We start from the raw sequence: 22,904 nt of genomic DNA, 5'->3' as shown, positions 1-22,904 counted from the left end.
TTACTCCAACAAGCAATGTTTTAGAGCTGGGGAGATTTTACAACTTTTCCGTCAGTGGTTTGTTAATCATAGATACATATGCATTAGAATCACATAGCAGGCATTTAAAATATGCTGATGCATGAATCCTACCTTCAGAGATTCTGATTTAATTGATCTGGAAAGGATCAGAGTCACTTTGTAAAATTAGGGGGTTGGCTTAGAACTGAGGTTCTCAACATGTCTGAACACTAGAATCACCTTTTAGAAGCTATGTTTTAATAGAATACCTAGGTGATTGGTATTTAAAGCACTGGTATGGGCTGGTGGTTCTTCAGCATACGGAACAGTCATCTGAAGAGCTTTTGTGTTTTAAAATTTTATTTTATTGATTATGCTATTACAGTTGTCCCACTTTTTCCTTTTTTCCCCCTCCATCCAGCAGCCCCCACACCCACAGGCAATCCCCACACTTCTGTTCACGTCCATGGGTCATGTGTATAAGTTCTCCATTCCCTATACTGTACGTTCTATTCCCATGGTTGTTCTGTGATTACCTATTTGTACTTCTTAATCCCCTCACCTCTGCACACATTCCCCCACACCCCCTCCCATCTGGCAACCATCAAAATGCTTTCCGTATGCATGATTCTGTCTCTCTCCTTCTTGTTTGTTTAGTTTGTGTTTTAGATTAAATTGTTGATAGATTTGTATTTATTGCCACTTTATTGTTCATAGTTTTGATCTTTTTTTCTTTAAAATTTTATATAATAATGGTTTGGTGATGATGAACTCCTTTAGTCTTTTCTTGTATGGGAATCTTTTTATTTGCCCTTCCATTATAAATGAAATCTTTTCTGGGTAAAGCAATCTTGGCTGTAGGTCCCTGCTTTTCGTGACTGCGTATTCCTTGCCAATCTCTTCTAGCCTGCAAGGTTTCTTTTGAGAAATCAGCTGACAGTCTTATGGAAAATGCCCCTGTAGGTAACTAACTGCTTTGTTCTTGATGCTTTTAAGATTCTCTCTTTAGCCGGGGCTCCACTTGTAGATCAAGATTCCATAGGTCTGGGGTGAGGCCAAGAATTTGCATTTCTAACAAATTCCCTCCCAGGTGATGCTCTTGCTGCTGGTCTGGGGACTGCACTTGAATTAGTGTCATCTTAATGCACTAATGGTTTCTTATCCATTGTCTTGACATTTTCCTGACCTTTGACCTTGTGGCCTCTTTTGTATGCCACCCCACTGACAAATCTAATCTTCCCTGATAGCCCATGTAACTTAGTGACATGGTCACCAAGTCAATACACGTTTTAGAGGTGTAGTATAGGGAGCATGTCATCTGATAACATGTAAACATTTGTATAAATAATATTTGTACAACATTTGAGAGGTAAGGCAGAAGAAAAGGTAAGTGGTATGGTTAATGAAAGGAAGTTGAATAACAGAGCAATGTTATTCATGTAAAAATGTTATTCACTGGCTCATGTAAAAAGTGGTATGAACATGACATTGACCTCTCATCTGTTCTGATCTGTGGCTTCCCAAGTACCATTCACATATGTTGTCACTGATGTTTTCTAGTTGGGTAACTCATTCTGATCTCACTCTGTCTTTCCTTGGCAGAAAACACTCTAATTCTTTATTTTTCCCATTTTAAAAGTTGAGGTATAATTTATATGCTATAAACTTCTCCCTTTTTAGTGTGCATTTCTGTGAATTGTGACAAGTGTATACTTTGTGTAACTACCATCACAATCACAATAGAGTAGGTTTTCTTTACCCACCTAACACCTATTTTACTGTGCCCTTTTGTCAGGTATTTTCCCCATTAGTTAATTTCTAGCTATTCTCCTAGTTTTCACCTGAGCCAGAAGCTCAAAAATTCCAATTTAGGCTTTTCCCTTACTATATAGTACACTTAAAAAACTTTTTAAGAAAACTTTTTTTTATTGTGGAAAATAACATAAAATTTGCTATCTTACTTGTATACTTCAAAAGTAAGTATATTTGTTTTGTTGTGAAATAGATCTCCAGACCTTTTTTTATCTTGCAAATATGAAACTAAACACCCATTAAAACAACTACCTTTTCTACTCCCTCAGCCTCTGGTAACCGCCATTTACTTTCTTTTTCTATGAATTTGACCATTTTTGTATAAAACACTTTTAAAAAATTTTTATTCTGGAATAGAAGGCTCTTTTTAATTGAAGTATATTTGACATGCAAATTATATTAGTTTCAAGTGTATAACATAATGATTTGACATTTATGTACCTTATAATATGATCACCATGAGAAGTCTAGGAACCGTCTGTCACCATGCAAAGTTATTGTGATATTGACTATATTCCCTGTGCTGTACATTTCATCCCTGTGACTTATTTATGTTGTAAGTTTGTGCCTCTTAATCTGCTTCACCTTTTTGCCCATCTCCCCATCATCCAACCCTCTGGCAACTATCAGTTTATACTCTGTCCATGAGTCTGTTTTATTTGGTTTTTTAGATTCCACATGTAAATGAAATGACTCAACATTTGCCCTCTTCTGACTTATCTCACTTAGCATAATACCCTTCTAGGTAGTCCCTCCATGTTGACGCGAATAGCAAGATTTCATTCTTTTATATGGCTGAGTAGTATTATAATGTATATATGTTCCACATCTTTATCCATTCATCTATGGAGGTACACCCAGGCTGTTTCCATTGTAGGATACACATTTAATAAGCTCAGCTTCCTGTGGTACCACTTATTTATTGAGTGCTGCTTAGTGTCATGCTGTGTTCTGAATTACTAAAACAGATGGGATCCATGATACCTAGGAAGTTATATGTAAAACATACCTCAGTAATTAACTTTGTTTATGGAATTCTTTAAAAACCATAGTTGTTAGGAATCTAGAGTATATATACACAAGATTTTACTATTTGTTCTGGATAATAAAAACCTCAAAAATATATTTCTTGCTCTCCAACAACATATATTACATTCTAATTTTAATGGAAGTGGACAAATAAGAAAACTTTACCCGTCTTTTTCAATTATAAAAATAATAAAGCTACTGTAAATTTGGAAACTGAAGAAACAAATTATTCTGATCTCACTTCTAGACAACTATTGGGTTGGCTGAAGAATTCATTTTTTTTTTTCTGTGAGATGGCTCTAGTAGTGCTTAGTTGTCTTTAGCTTCATTTGAAATGATTTTGTTTGATTGTATTGTGACAACTGTCACATCAGCATTCATTTTAAAAATACCTTTCAAAATTGGCAAATTTGTGTGTAGCCATTTTAGTATTGATGATGGAAAAAAATATGCAACATTTTCGGCATATTATGCTTTATTATTTCTAGAAAGGTAAAAATGCAACTGAAATGCAGAAAAAGATTTGTGCAGTGTATGGAGAAGGTGCTGTGACTGATCGAACATGTCAGAAGTGGTTTGCAAATTTCCTGCTGGAGATTTTATGATGGACGATGCTCCCCAGTCGGGTAGACTGGTTGATGTTGATAGTGATCAAGTAGAGTCATTAACTGAGAACAATCAACATTATACCACATGGGAGATAGCCGACATACTCAAAATTCCAAATCAAGTTATTGGTGAAATTGAAAAATTTGTCTCTTATTTTATGGAAAAAAACTAAATGAACTTTTTGGCCTATCCAATATTTATTTATTTTCTCTTAGGCTTGTGAAATTTTAATTTCAATGCACTTATGCTTTTGTGTTGATTACGTCTTACTATCGTCAGCGTTTTTCCACGTGTGTCATAATTTTCATAGTCCTTACTTTTAAGTGTTGTATAATGTTACATTTATTTATATATATATATATATCCCATATTCAAAAAGAACTCTTCTCCTTTTACGTTAATGTTTAGCCTTTTATTTTGATGTTCATACTTTTTTGATTACATAGCATCTCATATTCTGGATTTAAAAACTTTTTACCATAAAGAACATTTAAGAATGGGAACAATAATCATGAATACGATTTTTTTGTTTTTAAATGGAAGGAAATAGCTCTGCTGAGATACAGGTCTCTGTTACGGCCGCTGGTGTCCTTGCGTCCTTCCCCTGTTGCCGCCCCCATTTTCCATGCTGCCACACCCAGGCACGGGAACGCAGACACAAGCACTAAAACCTAGTAAGCTATAAAGAAAAGTTTTTACAAAGTTCTTCCTCCAGGAAAGAGTCCTTTTTCACAATGACGTGAGTAAGGAAATAAAAGCCTTTGGCCTTTCCTTTATAAGAGGTTAAATAGCTCTAGGGGTTTCAGCTTACTGGTTTCATAAAAGTGGGAGTTTGGGAAGAAGAAGGATTTTATTATAGTGGGAAGAAGAGTAGGCAGTGGCATAAGGGAATGAATCTTCTAGTAATCAAAACAAACTTTAGGTATACGCGCAGAGCTATGCTTTTATTCTCTACCTACTTTTTTCTTTCTTTCCAATTTGCTCATTTTCACTTTGTTCATTATTTTACCACTTGTTAGAAAGAAGAATCCAGCTTCCTACAACCTTGTAAGTCTCCCAAGAAACCAACTACAGCAAATCAAAACCCTGGGAAGAGTGAGACTTGGTATTCAGTTTCTTGGGAGGACGACAGGATTGAGAAAGGGTAGGTGCGGCTTTTCCTGGGCCAAGCGCTTTTCTGCAATGGGTGAGATTTTTTTAAATGAAAAATGAAATAGAAATTGAAAACCAATACACTGATTTTTTTTTTTACATAGGTACTTATACTTTAGTGATGGGGGTTAATACTTCCCATGTATACTTTAAATAAGGAGCAGAACTCCTGAGATTTGTACTTTAAAGAGGTGGTGCTTCTGGTCTCCAGTTTCTCATCGGCCATACAATCAGGTTTCTCCGAGAAGCTTGCCCTCCATTCTTACTTGGTCCTGTTTAGTAATTCAATATTGCACAAACTGGAGAACTTATAAGCCTCTCAATAATATTGTCATTATTTAATAGAGTATATTATTCATTTAGATTGGCCCATACATTTATCCTTTTTCTTGTTTTTTAAAAATGGCATGATTACTTTTCAGCCTGAAAAAAATATCCTTGGTATTAATTTTGGTGTGGTATCTGCTGGTGAATAATTCAGTGTTTAATAATTGATCACTTCACTTTCATTAGTTCCTTTTCTTTTACTTTCATTGTTTTACTAAGATAAAATTCACACGACGTAAGACTCGCCGTATTAATCATGTTCACGTGTACAATCCCGCAGTTTTTAGTATGTTTACAATGTTAGGGAACCATCACCACTGGATAATGCCAGAACATTCGATCAGCCCTAGAAGAAGCACTGCCTCATTAGTAATCACTCCCCATTTCTCCCTCCCCCAGCCCCGGTAACCACTCACCTGCCTTCTGTCTCTAAGGCTTTGCCTATTCTGGACATTTCATATAGATGAAATCATACAATAGGTGGCCTTTTGTTTCTAGCATGTTTCATTTGGCATGATGTTTTCAAGATTCATTTATGTTGTGGTTACCTTCATTCTCAAATATCAGTGATTTCAACTTTTCTCATGGCACATGTAAACTAATTACTAAAATTCTGTGGCATACCAAAAGATATATTTTTTGCTGATCTGACAGAAAATAGGTATCATTTTGATTCACTTATACCAGATGGCTATTGTATTGGCTGTTGTCATTTTTTTATTTGACAATTTAAGGGAAAAACATCGGGGCCCATGACTAAATAGTCAGGTATTGCGTGTTTTAAAAATTCTTGCAGCACACCAGTATGCTGCAGCACAACTATTGAAAATTGCTGTTAAACATTTTTGCTGTGTATAGAATTATAGATTGGTACTTATTTTCTTTCAGCACTTTGAGGTACTATTTTGTTATTTTCTTCAGATGAGATCAGGTGCGTTCAGTGTGGTTTGGCTGTAGACTATTTTGTTATCTTATTGCTTTCAGTGTTTCTGCCTCAATATTGTAGTCCCCATTTATCCACAGAAAATACATTTCAAGACCCCCAGTGGGGGCCTGAAAACTTGGATAGTTGTAGAACCCTATATATACTATGGTTTTCATACATGTGCACTCATGATAAAGCTCAGTTTACAAATTAAGCATTGCAAGAGATTAACAACAAAACTAAAAATATAGAACAATTATAACAATATATTGCAGTAAAAGTTAAGTGTATGTGGTCTTTCTTTCAAAATATCTTATTTTTCTCTACTCACCTTTTCAGTTATAGGAAGCCCTTTATGGCTTCTCTTCGGTATATCCAAATAGCCAGCATCACTATTGTTATGCTTTGGGGCCATTATTAAGTAAACTAAGGGTTACTTCAATACAAGTATTATGGTACCATGACAGTTGATGTGATAACCAAGATGGCTACTAAGTGACTAATACGGGGTTAGCACATACAGCTTGGATACACTGGACAAAGGGGTGATTCATGTCCCAGATCGAACAGAGCAGGACAACATGAGATATTGTCATGCTACGCAGCAGAGCAAACAATTTAAAGCCTATGAATTATTTATTTCTGAAATTTTCCATCTATTATTTTCAGACCATAGTTACTGCTACTCATGAGTAACAGAAACTGAAAAGAGAAACCATGGATGAGGGAGGACTGCTATATTAGCTGTTAGGCTAATTGTTTTTCTTTTGAAGACATGTCTTTTTTCCAGCTGTTTTAGTATTACTTTTGTATTTTGGCTTTTTAAAAATAATTTTACTCTAATTTACCATAATTATAAAATTTTTATAATTTTAAAAATATCTTTAAATGTGGGTTTACTTTTTTTGTGTTCAACTCTGGGTTATTGAATCTGCTTTGACAAATATCATATGATCTCACTTATATGTGGAATCTAATGAGCAAAATAAACTAACAAACAAAATAAAACCAGAGGCATGGACACATGGAACAGACTAATAGATCTCAGAGGGGAGGGGTTACAGGGACTGGAAGAGCTCAGCCAAAGTACATATATACATGTATGCAAAGCCCATGGACATAGGCAACAATGTGGTGAAGGCAGGGGTGTGTCAGAAGCTTGGTGGGGCGGGGGAGGAGGGAAAATGGGAGACAGCTGTAATAGTGTCAACAATAAAAAAAACCTGTGGCTTTAATGGTTTTCATTAGTTTTGGAAAATGATCAGCTGTTAACTCTTGTAATGTTACTCTTTATTTACTCTTATTCTGGGATTCCAATTAAATGTATGCGAGACCTTCTTAATTTATTCTGTCATACCCTGTCTTCTGTGTTCTATCTTGTTCTGGGCATTTTCTTTTGACTTATTTTCTAGTTCTCCCGTCAACTGTGTCTTATCTGTTGTTATTTACATTTAATGCTCCTAACTTCAGTTGTTGTATTTTCTGTAATTTATCTTTAGCTCTTTTTAGGTCTGTTATGATATGTTTTCTGGTTTTCTAGTTCTCTGCCAAAATTCTCAGTTTTTTTTTTTAATTCCCTAGATCATAGTTGCTTAAGGTCTGTGTCTGATATTTTTAATACCTGAAGCTCCTGTGAATCTCCATTTTTCTATTTTAAGATGAATTTTGTTCTTTCTCTTTTTTTGTCTGCTCTTCTGTATTGGCTAATTTTAAGCTATGTCTTCCATTTGAAATATTGTTTGTAGAATTTATTTGAGATTTTGGTTGACATATTTTTCTGGAATAAATTTTTCCTTTTTTTACTCAAGCATTGGTAATGTAGGATAATCTTAATCTGAGCAAACAAAAAGACTAAAGTCATGCCACAGTATGTGCGAGGATCGGTTTCCTTCCATTGTTTCCTTACTACTAGGCTTCAGTCTTTGGGTTTGCCAACCATGAAGCATGATGCTCAGTTTTTCAGATGCTCTTCATTATGAGCAGAACTTCGGGGAAAAGCAACCTCAAATGCTGAAAGTACATCTCTGATTTTTTAAATTTTTATTTGATTGTTGTAAAATACACAAAATAAGAAATATACCTTCTTAACTCCTTTTTGTTTTTTTACACTATATATTTTTTATTGCATTTTTTCCATTACCATTTATCCCTGTTAGGCCCCCTCCATCCCTCCAGCCGCCACACTGCTGTCCATGCCCATGAGCCCCTTTTCCTTCTTGCTTCCTCCCCCCAGAGCTGTCAGCCTGCTCTCTAGGAGTCTGTCTCTATTTTGCTCATTGGTTTGGTTTTTAACCCTTTTTAACTGTACACTTTAGTGCTACTGAATACATTAGTAATATTGTACAGTCATCGCCACCATCCATCTCCAGAACTGTTTTCATCCATCCAGAATTTTTTCCATCTTATACAACTGAAGCTCTATACCCACTGAGCAAGAACAACCCATTCCCTCCTCTGCCAGCTCTGACAACCACTATTTTACTTTGTCTCTATGATTTTGACTATTCCAAGTACTTTGTATAAAGGAAATTATTTGTCTTTTTGCAGCTGTCTTATATCCTCAGCGTTCATCCATGTCGTAGCATATTTCAGAATGTCATTCCTTTTTAGGGCTAAATAATTGTTCATTTTATGTATGCAGGGGCAGGCAAAAGTAGGTTTACTGTTGTGAGCATGTGAAACACAGCTTATTATTGTATTATTATTTCCATAACTGCATGTCTTTTTTCATACAAAAACGGTAAACCTTCTTTTGCCTACCCCTGTACATTAATATACATATACTATATGTAAGTATATCATATATTACTTAAATCATTCAGCCATCAATGGACACTTGGGTTGCTTTCACATTTCAGCTACTGTGAATAATGCTGCTATGAACATGTATGTACAAGTCTCTTCAAGACCCTACTTCCAATTCTTTTGTGTATATACCCAGAAGTGGAGTTGCTGGATCAACTGGTGATTCCGTTTTTAATTTTTTGAGGATTTGACATACTGTTTCCACAGTGGCTATACCATTTAAAATTGCTGCCAATAGTGTACAAAAGTTCCAATTCCTCCGTACTAACACTTGTTATTTTCTGATTTTAAAAAATACTAGTCATCCTGAGTATTTGAGGTGACAGTTTTGCCTCTTTCTTTTTGATTTGGATGCCTTTTATTTTTATTTTTTGTCTTGCTTAATTGCTCTAGCTAGGCCATCCAGTACTAGTATTGAATAAGAATGATGAGAGTGGACATCCTTGTCTTGTTCCTGATCTTAGAGGAAAAGCTTTCATCTTCCCACTGATGGGTATGATATTAGCTGAAGGCTTGTCACTTACGGCCTTTATTAGGTTAAAGTACATTCCCTTTATACCCACTTTGTTGAGAGTTTTACTCATGAATGGGTGTTAAATTTTTGTCAAATGCATTTTCTATATCTATTGAGATGATGATATGATTTTATCTCTCATTTTATTAATGTGATTCACATGTATACCAAAGGTACTCAGAATATTTGCTGATCAATTAGTTCATATCCTTATAATTTAGGTCAAGATACATGAGAGACAGCAATGAAGTTATTCATTTAACATCTTTCACTGACATTTCTGAATGTCTGAAGCCCCAGCTGGATAGAAGATATACTTATACAGAAGAACCTTTGGTAAGTATTTTGAGGACTGATTAATCTGATTCCTCATTTCACTCATCAGTTTGCCTTGATTTAAAAAATGTTTTATTGATTTATTATAATATTTTTTCTCTACTAAACACCACATTTTATTTTTGCCTGGCAAAAGGATTTTTACACAAAGATTTCTTCTGTGTTCCCTTTTGTAGAACCGTGTTGCTGTATATTCCATTGATTACTGTTTTAAAAAACAGCTGTGTTCTGGTTTTAGTATGAAGGCATTTTGAAAACAAAATAATACCCTATAGGATTTTTATTAAGCTTGTAACACTTGATGAAAATAATATTATTTGATTTTATGTTTTGGAAGCTTAGAATTTTTATGAAATATTTTTGTAATCTGGCTACCTTGAAAATGTGGATTTCCACACCAATTCTATATGACAATTTCACATTCTCTAAGGATTATACTTTAGGTAGTAACCTTGGTAGTCCTGATGTAGTCTGAACACTTGGATATAATTTTGTGTAACTGTTTTATTCTAAGCAAGCAGTTCCCTTTTTCTTCTAATTAAGATTTTTTTCCTGCCAAAATAATGATATTTTAGTTTTGGAATGTCAGTGGTTAGACATCATGAAAACATTAAATTCTCACCTCAGAGTTCGTTCAGTAGGTCCATAAAGAGAGAGGCAGAGAGACACTATAACAAAGAGAAAACAAGGACCTTACTTAAACCCTGCATTGTTTATGCCGCAGTTATTTTAGGATTAAGAAGTCTGAGTTCCGCGCAGAAGTAGCAAAGAGTTAATGCGAATGTAGATGCCCGTTTGCTCTCTAGTGTAACTCTCTGCCTGGAGAAACAGCCAGCTTTCTGTGTTTCAAGGATGATGTTAGGGTTGCCAGCATTGCTGGCAGAGAAGCCCATAAATAGCAAAGTTTTATGAGAACTTGTACTGTCATTTACACTCTGAAGGCTACGGCCTGTATGGGGTGAGACTGTCCAAAGCGGGACATCCCCCACCCCCCACCCCCCACAAGACTGTTAACAAGCAGCACTGAGAGGCCTTGAAGATAGTTCTTTTTATAACTCTCTTGTAGCTATTATAGCAGCACCTCAAGGCTAAAATAACAGTAAACACATAGGAAAGAGACCACCAACAGTGACTTGGAAGACTCCTGAAGTGGTATCACTGTGCCTGAAACAAGAAAATAGTTGAGGTTGGGAAGTCGTTTTAACATTACGTTTGAGATCAGATTGGTTTAAAATAGAACAAACTCTGCTGCTATCCTTGGCTCCAGAATGAACCTCACATGACAGTGAGATGCAAACATACTGCATTGATTACATATATAGTACAAAAATAAAATAGTCCAGTGGGGAAACGACAGCCTGGCAGAATTTATGAAACCCTGTTGTGCAATGCCATAAAAATTACAATGTTTTGGGTGGATAATGGTCTTCTGTTTTGCTATCTAGGTTAAAACCATGGCAGCTGGTGCTTTGGGAGGATTTGACATGGAAAATTTGTTGCAGTCTTTGTATGTAGAAAATAGAGCTGGATTCTTCTTTACTAAATTCTGTGAGCATTCAGGGAACAAGGTAGAAAATAATTATTTGAAGCATAATTTTATATTTTTACTTCATTTTAAAATAAGAGAGGATGAAATAATTCAATGCTCAAATAATTGTACTTGATGTTGAAATTCCCATCTCTGGTAAGAAATTTCATGCAAAATATTTAGTAAAATTGTAAACATTTCAGTTATAGTTTTCTTTGGTTCACTATCCTACTAAAATTATAAAGAAGATAATATACAGATAGACAAGATTGACTTGCACTGTTAACAATAGTTTATTTTTACATAACTCTTTCAATATAATATATATTGTATTCAGAGTGGATTTCTATCAATCCTTTAATATGATTTTAATAATTATACCAATTACAAGGTGCAGGGGATAGTGGCAAAGTTATTTTTATTTTTTGAATTCACAAAGTCTTTGCTTTGCCTCAAATGAAAAGAATTTCACTGGCTTAAATGAAGAGTAGTGTTTGGTTCTGTTATGATGTACACTTGCCTTTATATACCAAAATACACTTAGATTTTTGGGTTCATGCCAGAAATATGTAATTACTCTTTAATTATTAACTAGAACACTTACTATTTTAATGACCTATTAGGAGAGAAACATACCTGCAAAAATATAATGTTTAAGTGACAATACAAGTAATTATTTTGTATGTTCCCGATTTGTGATAGAATATAAAACCATCTTAAATTGAGCGTGATTTATGATAACCCCAAGGAGTTAAACAATTATTCATATTTGAAATTAGAGCTTTTTAGAATTTTAATGACTGGGTGGTAATAATTTATGTACTTTTTCCATCTTTCCGTCTGCAGTTGTGGAAGAACAGTGTGTACTTCTGGTTTGACCTACAGGCTTATCATCAGCTTTTCTACCAAGAAACACTTCACCCTTATAAAGTATGCAAGCAAGCCCAAGTGAGTAGTTAATAATGTCGTCCACTGCGAATCTCCAAGTACACAGAGAAATGAAAAGTTGTGTCCAGCCCCAAAAGAGAGAAACCTGGGAGTATGGCAAAAAGGCAACAATTAAATTGTTGCCATGGGATTACTGTATTTAAATACCAGCAGCATCTTGTTTTCTAATCTGATTTGTTGGTTCTCAGTTTTATCTATTTTCTTGGGTTTGCTTTATTTTCTCTTTGCTGCCAATAACTTGTTCCAATAACGGACATACCATCTTTTTTTTTTTTTTAATTTATGACTTTTTGGTTTTGTCATGAATGACTTACAAGAGAAACCTGAGAGAGGATTTGTACTGAATCACTGAAGTTGTTGGGAGCAGAGGCATTGATCAAAGCTGCCCCCTGAGCTTCCTGAAGAAGCCAACCATTGGATCACTTACGCTCTTGGCCTGTCTAAAGGGCAGGAAAGAATGTTGACTGACCCTCTGTGGTGCAGGCCCTGTGTTGTTGCCTGGGCTTCTGTGCTACACACCATATAAGACAGATACTCAGAGTGGGAGAAAAGACTACCTCAAGACTTCCCCAAAGCAAAATAGAGAAGGAAGACAGAGTGGTGAGGGTTTTTTCGGGGGGGGGGGGTGGTGAGGGGGGGGAATGAAGAAAAGGGAATAGAATTATGACTTGAGCTGACTTACCTTTTATTCTTAAGGTCTTCATCTTTTACAGAGAGAGGTCGTCAAGCCTAGAAAACTGCTAGTCACATCTATATCTATATCTGTTAAGCACTTAAGTGATCCTTAGAATCGGAAATAACCCCATTCCAGAGGAACTCTCCCGAAACAATGCTGAGGAGATTAGTTTTGCCGTATTATTTATGACCTTGCTCTAACCTTGGTTAAGACATCCAAGAGTGCTGCTGGATGTTTGTTGTTACTTCCACCACCCTGACTCTGGTGTTAATAACTGTGCTTTGTAAATCAGCTGACAGACTTTGTACTCTTCACCGTGCGAATAAGGGCTTCGGCTCAACACAGCCTAGACCTGGCTCCATGAAATAATGAAATTAAATCTCTCATTTGCCAGTACCATTTTCTGAGACCACACAGTAAGCTCTTTTGCTTGTTAATCCTTTACCTGTAACTCTCTATTTATCCTTCTCTGCGTAACCTATTGCCCCTGTCGGCTAAAGTATCATCTGTTATTTTTATTATGTTTTTACTACTACAAAGGTTACTCCTTCAAAAATCTTCAGTGGCTCAAGTAAGTGGATTTTTGGTTGTAATCACTATATTTCCATGCACTTGTAAAAGAGAAAATTGTCTTGGAGCTTGGTAGACTTATTAATTCTTAGTGATTATATTATTCAATAAGCTGTGAATAACTGAAACAGAATACAGTCAAGTTTTAGTCATTCTGAAATGCGTTACTCTGTTTTGGGACTATCGAAGCCCATAAACGTTTTCGTCTTTCCTAGGTTATCTTTTGGGGAGTTGAAGCAGGCAGGTGGAGCAAGCAATGTAGCGATTTGTGTTTAGTGACTACTGGGAGGGAATAAAAGGAGAAAACCATGTGATATTTTCTTACTTGTTTGCTTTCTTCCTTGGTTACTTTATTTTATTTTTGGTTAGTGGGACAATTATCTAAATTGGTTTAGGTTTTAATTATTCCAGATTTCTTGGCCTCCAGATGTAAGAATTGCCTAATACCATAATCCTATAGATTTATTTCACAATGTGAAATACCATTCATTTCTTTTTAATAGAAAAATTGTAAGGCTTTCTTCAATGGTACATTTAGAATATAGATCTTTCCATTGATAAATGCCAATGGCAGAATAAAATCAGCTGGCACTGTGTTAAAGTTGCTATGAACTTGATTTTATATTGTTTTTATACATCTGACAAGTTGGATGGTAGGAGACCCAGAGTTGATTCCAAAGGCTTACATGCTTTTATGTATGCTAGTAGGCAGATTGCATACTTTGAAGTTTTATTACCTCAAGAAATATTGCAGAAATATCTCTAGGTAAACTAGATTGGCGGGGGAGGGAGGATGGTCAGTAACAATGATTTAGCATGCCTAACTGTGGTCTAGGAGTTTGAACTAAAGGCTTAGGCACTCTTTGAAGACTTTCCTGCATGGCTTCAATAGAATAGTGTAGTGAGAAACCAAATGAAATGGTTTTGGCAAGAAGAGAATCACAGCTATAATGCAGAGATACAGTCTTTGACTCTAGCAACAACTTGCTAGGGGACCATCTATCACTGCTAAGATCTGGAGCCCAGATTGCACTGCAGATGGCCCTACTGTTTTTCTTTTAAATATATATATTTTATTGATTATACTATTAGAGTTGTCCCATTTTTTTCTCCCCTTTTTTCCCCTACGCCCTGAACCGCCCCTCCCACCAGGATCCCCCTCCCCTTAGTTCATGTCCATGGGTCGTACATATAAGTTCTTTGGATTCTCCATTTCCTATGCTATTAACATCTCCCTGTCTATTTTGCACCTACTATTTATGCTTCTTATTCCTTGTACCTTTCCCCCCATTCTCCTGCCTCCCCCTCCCCTACAATCTCTGTTTCTGGGTTTCTGTCCCTGTTCTAGTTGTTTGCTTAGTTTGTTTTTGTTTTTTAGGTTGAGTTATTGGTAGTTGTGAATTTGTTGTCATTTTATTGTTCATAGTTTTGATCTTCATGTTTTTCTTAGGTAAATCCCTTTAATATTTCATGTAAGGGCTTGGTGATGATGAACTCCTTTAACTTGACCTTATCTAGGAAGGACTTTATCTGCCCTTCCATTCTAAATGATAGCTTTGCTGGATAGAGTAATCTTGGATGTAGGTCCTTGTCTTTCATGATTTTGAATACTTATTTCCAGCCCCTTGTTGCCTGCAACGTTTCTTTTGGGAAATCAGCTGATAATCTTATGGGAACTCCTTTGTAGGTAACTGTCTCCTTTTCTCTTGATGCTTTTAAAATTCTCTCCTTATCTTTAATCTTGGGTGATGTAATTATGATGTGCCTTGGTGTGTGCTTCCTTGGGTCCAACTTGTTTGGGACTCTCTGAGCTTCCTGGATCTCCTGGAAGTCAATTTCCTTCACCAGGTTGGGGAAGTTCTCCATTATTTTTTCTAATAAGCTTTCAATTTCTTGCTCTTCCTCTTCTCCTTCTGGCACCCCTATGATTCGGATGTTGGAACATTTAAAGTTGTCCCAGAAGTTCCTAAGCCTCTCCTCATTTTTTTGAATTCTTGTTTCTTCATTCTGTTCTGGTTGAATGTTTATCTCTTCCTTCTGCTCCCAGTCGTTGATGTGAGTCCTGGTTTCCTTCCCTTTACTGTTGGTTCCTTGTATATTTTTCTTTATTTTGCTTTGCATAGCCTTCACTTTTTCCTCCATTTTGTGACCATAGTCAACCAATTCTGTGAGCATCCTGATTACTAATGTTTTGAACTGTGCATCTGATAGGTTGGCTATCTGTTCATAGCTTAGTTCTATTTTTAGAACTTTGATCTGTTCTTTCATTTGGGCCACATTTCTTTGTCTCTGTGTGCCTGTTACATTGGAAGGAACTGAGGCTTAGGTATTCACCAGAGCGCCCAGGTTGCTGGGTTGTGACTCTGTATATGGGGGAAGTGTCAGAGAAGGAACAATGATGCTTGCTTGGCTTTCAGCAAGCCTTCAGTCACTTTCCCTGCTACCCACAAGCAAATTGGGCCCTTCTGGTGCTGATTCCCAGGTGGGTGGGTTTGTGTATGTTCTGGGACCCTGTGGGTCTCTCCAACAGAGTCTCCTATGAGGCTGGGAGTTTTTCCTGCTGCTACAAACCCCACAGGTTTTTACAGCCAGAGGTTTTGAGGCTTTCTTTTCCCACACTGGAACCCTGGGTTGCGCGGTCTGTCTTGCTCCCCAGCTGTTCCTCCAACTTCACGCAAATGTGGGACTGCCTGGTCTGCCAGCCGCCACCTTGCCACGTGTCCTCTCCACCCTGGCTACCTGTCTCTGCACCTCCTACTGGTCTGGATGAATGTTTCTTCTTTAGCTCCTTGATTGTTGGACTTCCATACAGTTCAATTTTCTGGCAGTTCTGGTTATTTTTTGTTTTTAAATTTGTCCTTCTTTTGGTTGTGTGAGGAGGTGAAGTCTATCTACCTACACCTCCATCTTGGCCAGAAGCCCTGTTTTTTGACATTATATACTTTCTTCAGTGATAGAGCACTGCAATAGAATGAAGCACATCTGGTCTCCACTGTATTTTGTAACTTTTGTCTTTGTATAAATCTTTCAAACAAACTGTATCCCAATAAAAACTATGCATTTAGAATTTACCACTCTCCACAGCATATATATTGGGATTTCTTAAAATTAAAAGATGTATGATTCATAAATATTATACATCTTTACACATATGTATACACACATACAAAAAAGCACAAAGTTAATTTTTTGTAATTAACTTTGTAAAAAGTAATGGGAAGGAGGAAGAGAGAAAAAAACAGTAAAAATTTAGAGCTTAGCTCCTTCTCTTTCTCCTTCCCTTCCCCTCTCTTTAAAACAAAAAACAAAACAAAAAAACAAAAAACAAAAATCCCCTGACCAGTGTGGCTCAGCTGTTTCAGCATTGTCCTGCAAACTGAAATGTTGCTGGTTTGATTCCTGGACAGGGAACACGCCTGGGTTTCAGATTCAGTCCCCAGTCAGGGCACATAGGGAAGGCAGCCAACTGATGTTTATCTCTCACATCGATGTTTCTCTTCCTCTCTTCTCCCTCTCCTCCCCTCTCTCTAAAAGAAAGAAAGTGAAAATAAAATTAAAAAAATTAGAACTTAGGAGAAAAATAATGTGGAGAATGTAGGAATTAATGAGTCAGGGGGTAGATAAGAATGAAATGGATATGAGAAATAAGAGGATTGCTAGGTAAATTCATAGCACTTTTACAAGGTTCTATTAATATAAAGAGATTCTTGCAGCAGTGTGAGGTTTTTGCCTTACTGACTTGAACATTAGGTTGACACATTATTTTCATGTATCACTTAAATTAGAGACTCTATGACTCTGAAGAAAGTAAATCACAGAACTTGCAACTGAAACACATTTTCATGTTATGCTAGTTGTTGGCGGGGTAAACTTGGTCAAGTCAGTAACTTTAATAAACCACAGTGTCATGTTTTGTAAAATGTGGATAGTAATAATGTTTTACATTTTATTTCCTTCTATTTCTGTTTTCATCCTAACAATTTTAGAATGTATACTGAAATTAATGAAGTACACAATTAGTTCTTATATTTATCATCTCTCAAACAAGTGAAGGATCTTAAACAATTTAATTCTATGACCCCTCGCACATTTTACATATTATTTTTGTATGGCATTAAAAATTTTCTTTTATACCTGTCATGTAGTCATCTTTTTTTTTTACAGTCTATAGATTTATTCACATACAAATTTCTTGCTCACCATTGCTTTTTGCATCACATTCCTTTTTTGGGGGGTTTAGTTTATGAAGAACATCTTTTTTTTTTAAATCATATTTTATTAATTCTGCTATTATAGTTGTCCTGATTTTTCCCCCTTTGCCCTCCTCCACCCAGCATCCCACTCCCTCAGGCAATCCCCCCACCCTTGTTCATGTCCACGGTCATGCGTGTAAGTCCTTTGGCTACTCCCTTTCCTTTACTGTACTTTACATTCCCATGACTCTTCTGTAACTACCTATTTGTACTTCTTAATCCCCTCACCTCTCACCCATTCTCCCATACCACCCTCCCATCTCTTTATCTTTAACCTTTGGAATTTTAATTATGATGTGTCTTGGAGTGGGCCTCTTTGCATCCATCTTGTTTGGAACTCTCTGTGGCTCTTGGACCTGCATGTCTGTTTCCTTCACCAAACTAGGAAAGTTGTCTTTCATTATATTTTCAAATAGATTTCCAATTTCTTGTTCTTTCTCTTCTCCTTCTGGCATTCCTATCATGCAAATGTTGGAACACTTGACCTCCCAGAGGCTGCTTATACTGTCCTCATTTTTTTTTTATTCTCTTTTCTTCTTCTTGTTCTGACTGGTTGTTTTTTGCTTTCTTATGTTCCAAATCATTGATTTGATTCTCAGCTTCATCTACTCTTCCGTGGTTTTCCTGTAAATTGTTCTTATTTCAGTTAGTCGCATCCTTTGTTTCTGTTTTTTTATTTTTTATTTTTATGCTGTTAAGGTCCTCACTAAGTTCCTTGATCATCCTTATAATGAGTATTTTGAAGTCTGCATCTGATAGATTGCTTATCTCCATTTTGTTTAGCTCTTTTTTCTGGAGTTTTGATCTGTTGTTTCATTTGGGCCATGTTTTTTTGTGTCCTCATTTTGGCAGCCTCCCTGTGTTTGTATGTATGTATTAGGTAGAGCTGCTTTGACTCCATGTCTTGGTAGCATGGCCTACTGTAGTAGGTGTCCTGTAGGGTCCAGTGGCGCAGGCTTCTCTATCACCCAAGCTGGGTACTCAAGGTGCACCCTCTGTATGAGCCAAGTACACCCTCCACTTATAGTTGAGCCTTGGTTGTTGTTCGCAGATCAGTGGGACGGAATTACCCAGGCCAGTTAGCTACAAGAGCCAGTGGCTATGACCAGTTACCACCAACCTCTTCCCTCCATGGAGGATCAGCTGCGCAGGGGCAGGGTGGTGGTGCTCTGATATGGTGTGCAGCGGTCCACTGGTGTGATGGCCCCTGGGGTTTCCTGAGGGGCGCAAGCCAAGATCAGCCCTGACCTGCGCTTTGCCTGGGGCTACCCTGCCTAAGCTATAAAGCAACCTGAAATGGCTGCTACTTGTGCTGGCCTTGGACATTTCCAGGTGAAGCCAAGCTGTGAATCTTGACTGCTAGTTCTGAGCGTGGGGCTCACTGAGACCAGCTGTTGCTTGTTTGAGAGGATTGAGGAAGTTGTGAAGCAGGATCCAAGATCATTCATATGGAAAAGCAGCTTGGGTGGACCCTTAAGTTGGGTGGGGTGGAGTCTCTGGGGAACTCCAAGGTAGGTCAAACAGTGTGAGCCAGGTTGATGGAATCTTAGAAATGGCACCAGTCTGCCAGCTCTGTGGGTGGCAGTGGGCAGAAAAGGGACAATGGCCTCTGCTCACCTTGGTGCCAGGCAGCTCAGTCTCCCCTTGCACGCCACTGGTGCCCCATAAGCCGCCACCTCATTGGTGGAGCCCAGAGGGCATTAGTCTGAGTAGGTGAGTCCTTGTGTGGGTTCTTCAAGAGGAACTGCCTGGGGCTCCAGAATTTTCTTCCACCAACTCAATCCCCGCTGGGTTTTGGAGCCAGAAGTTGTGGAGACTTAACCTTCCTGGCACTGGAACCCTGGGCTGGGGAGCCCGGTGGGAGGCTGGGACTCCTCGCTCTGGAGATATTCCTCCCAAAATTTTATCTACCACACATGGATGTGGGACCAGACTGTTCCATGTCTTTACCCCTCCTACCAGTCTGGATGATGTCGTTTCTTTAATTCTGTAGTTGTGAGGCTTCCGTTCTACTCAATTTCTGTAGGTTCTGGTGATAGTTGTTCCATTTCTTAGTTGTAATTTAGTTGTGGTTGTGTGAAGAGGAGAGCCATGTCTGCCCATGCCACCATCTTGACAGGAAGTATGAAGAACATCTTTTATTGGTTTTTTTATTAGGATTTACTGGTGGCAAAATCTCTCAGGTTTTGTTTCTCTGAAAATATCTCTTGTATGCTCTCATAGATCATATATTTGACTATAGAATTCTATATTCTAAATAAGTTCTTTATTTACCAGCACATAACAAAGGGTTATTTTTTTTTAATAATCATAAGCTTCTTTTCAAATACCTGCAAGAAGGAGGGAACTCTTCTTTTTCTTAATTTTGAGCCAAAAGCATTTATTTTTTATTATTACTGATTTGAGAGAGACTGAAAGAAACATTGATTTGTTGTTCCACTTATTTTTTATGCTTTCATTGGTTGATTCTTGTATGTGCCCTGACTGAGGATCAAACCCACTACATTGGCATATGAGGATGACACTCTAACCAATTGACCTACCCTGCCAGGGCCAAAAGTTTTTATCTTTTTGCATTATTCCTACCCTATGAAACAATGAAAAAAAACTCTCTTTTGGGTGACAGCTCTTCAAACAAAAAAGTATACTATCCTGTGTTATTCATGCCAACAACTTTAGACTAAATCTGAGGTCTTTTCAGTACATTTAATCATAACTGGATGAAATCTTGACATTTGGAAGTCCCACTCCTAACATCTCCACCCAGTAATTTGACTCTTTGGAAATATTCAGGCCTAATGCTCTTGTGAGAGACTTACTGCTTCTATCTACTCATATATACAATCCTACAAAGAAATCACTTGATGGGTCTCATGGTAGATAAGTCAGTTTAAGTGTCTACCTCTATCTTCCTGGATATAAGTCTATACTGCTGTCATTAGTATACATTTGTGTTTGAAAAATTTCCTAAGAGAGAAAGGAAATACCAAAGCTAAGTTAATATATGTCATCAGACCTTTACTGTGCCTTGGTGTGTTTAGGAAACCGTAAGTTGTGATGTAATAATAATGCAGAATTCATCCATGCATTCATTCAGCAAGTATTTATCACCACTCTTCTCATACTCTCTTGCCTCAAATCACTTCAGTTTCCCATTAGGTGACCATAGATGCAGTGTGGATCCAAATGAAGTTCATGCCAGTTTGTGCAGCATAGCCCTCCCAGAGGGATCCATAAGTATGTCCACGGATTTGGCCCCTTTGTTCCTGGTCCTGTTTCTATTACTTAGAGTGAGGAAATCAATATAAACTGGAGAGCAGTTAGACCAGCAATTACAAGCACATTTTCCCTAGCCTGAAGAATTTTATCGATAGCTCCACAAACATTTATCACACATCTAGTATGTATGAGGCTCTGATCCTCATGCTGGGAACACTTTGATGAACAGAGCACATACAGGTGCTGTCACCCAAGTGCTATCAAGTTTCAGGAATGTGCTCTTCAGCCCTGGCTGGTGTGGCTCAGTCGACTGAGCACTGGCCAGTGAACCAAAGGGTTGCCAGCTCGATTACCAGTTAGGGCACAGGCCTGGGTTGTGGGCCAGGTCCCCAGTTGAGAGCATGCGAGAGGCAACCACACATTGGTATTTTTCTCCCTCTCTTTCTGTGTCCTTTCCTCTCTCTCTAAAAATAAATAAATGAAATCTTAAAAAAAAAAAAAGAATATGCTCTTCTTGTGTCTACTTTTCCAGGGAAACCAAGAAATATTGAGAAAGAAGCCATTTAGTTCTTTCCCCATAAAATTTGCATTGTGCTGACAATGTTTTCCAATGAAGTCTGAGTTAATTTTAGGTAACCAAAATCTTGGATGTTACCACAAATTTCTTTGAAAAAACTTTTGGCATAAGATGGGCAGTGTAGAAGATTTTTCTGATACTCAGCTTAGTTTTTACTTTGCCTGCCGTCATCCATTACCTTAATTGTTTAGCTCCTCTCTTTCCTTGGCATTTACAGGACTTAAATACTTCAGGGTGGTCCTGACATTTTCACTAAAGTGCTATGAGCTAAGTGCTCCTTCTCTAGGCAGATGGTGTATTTTCAGGTGCTCTGACAGAGTTCATTATTTCCTTCTACAGCAGCGGCATTAAGAAACTAGCTGTGTTTTCTAAAAGATAAATGGGCATGGGTGAGGGGCGAGGTTGGGGTGGTGATTAAATATGGAAAATCATGTACCTCTTTGTAGTTTTATGGTAAATGTCAGTGTCTTTATAATCAGGTTGTTTCTTGAGTGCTGGCAATTATTATTCAGGCTTTGTTAAGTTATTTGTTTTTGTTACCAGAGAGATGGTGTCACAAGTAGCAGGCAGGCTTGGAATCCCGAGCACTATGAATCACTGAGAACAGAATCAACAGGGTTCTCATCTTGCAATCCCATTTTGTTGTGCTTGCTGGTGAAGTGGATTCAGGAAGAACATGTGTAGCAGCCAGCTTTCTGGCTTAGAACTATTCATTCATTCCCTTTTTCCTGTTTATACCAGCTACCCACAGTCAGTGTTAAGATTTTGAATACTATAGGATTGTAGACCAAAATCAGCTTGCAAAAGCCAACTGCTGAACTTCTCTAAACCATGATTATTATTATACATGATCTTTATTTAATGTTTACTATCTGTTAGGTTCTATGATAACCACTTTACATGAATAATTTTTTTTTTAATTCTTGACAATCCTAAGAGGTAGATATTGATATTACCTTCATATTATAGTTAAGGAAATTGAGTCAGAGAAGTTGAATACTTTCCTAAGGCCATTCATTTAGCAGTTAGTGAACTTGCAGTCGGAACCAAGTATTCTGACTCCAGCCTCTATACACTTAACTTCTAAGTCATTGCCTTCTTACTGTCTTTGGAAACAGGAGTATCTCTTTATCACCTTGTTTAATCTTTCACTTTAATATCTTAAAATATCTTTATGAACACTAAATATCCAATTCCACCCTAAAGATTTTCTTCCACTGGACTCTAAGTTCCTTGAAGGTAGCCTGGTTGGTTTACGTTGTACGCTTGTGTTATTAGCAACATCTTGTAGGCCTACTTGTAGGTAATAATCGATTATTTATATATGACTGCCAGCCAGGTGTTTTTATTTACAAGTTTTTAAAATAAAAGAGTTTAACTAACTCCCATATACTATCACCCAGCTTCAGCAATGATCAATATTCTGTCTTTCCTCACATACTATGGTTATAGTCCAAGTTTGCTCTCCATAAAGAGTGCTTAACAAATTTCACTGGAGCAACAGTGAAATCTCTCAGTCCTCTCCCCCCTCAACCAAGTATCTTACACTATGAAATCAATGTGCATTACTTCAGAGCAGATATAAGCAGTTTTCAAGAGACAGAATGGCTTCACAGGCCTGAAA

At 37.3% G+C, this 22,904-nt stretch overlaps 1 protein-coding gene across 1 annotated transcript in view; it reads left to right on the top strand.

The window, feature by feature from the left end:
• RGS22 (regulator of G protein signaling 22) overlaps nt 1-22,904 on the top strand; it is a 123,153-nt gene that overhangs the window by 46,026 nt on the left and 54,223 nt on the right. Inside the window, exons 11-14 of the mRNA XM_054590138.1 lie at nt 4,470-4,594; nt 9,395-9,509; nt 10,955-11,077; nt 11,884-11,985. Coding sequence (XP_054446113.1) covers nt 4,470-4,594; nt 9,395-9,509; nt 10,955-11,077; nt 11,884-11,985 — 465 coding nt within the window. The remainder of the gene's footprint in view (nt 1-4,469; nt 4,595-9,394; nt 9,510-10,954; nt 11,078-11,883; nt 11,986-22,904) is intronic.

Source organism: Pteronotus mesoamericanus, unplaced genomic scaffold, assembly GCF_021234165.1.
Source record: "Pteronotus mesoamericanus isolate MK-2021 breed Mesoamerican mustached bat unplaced genomic scaffold, CSHL_Meso_final scaffold_174, whole genome shotgun sequence".
Classification (NCBI taxonomy): Eukaryota; Metazoa; Chordata; class Mammalia; order Chiroptera; family Mormoopidae; genus Pteronotus; species Pteronotus mesoamericanus.
Note: the sequence above shows the minus strand (reverse complement) of the source record. Positions and strands in the feature narration are given on the sequence as shown.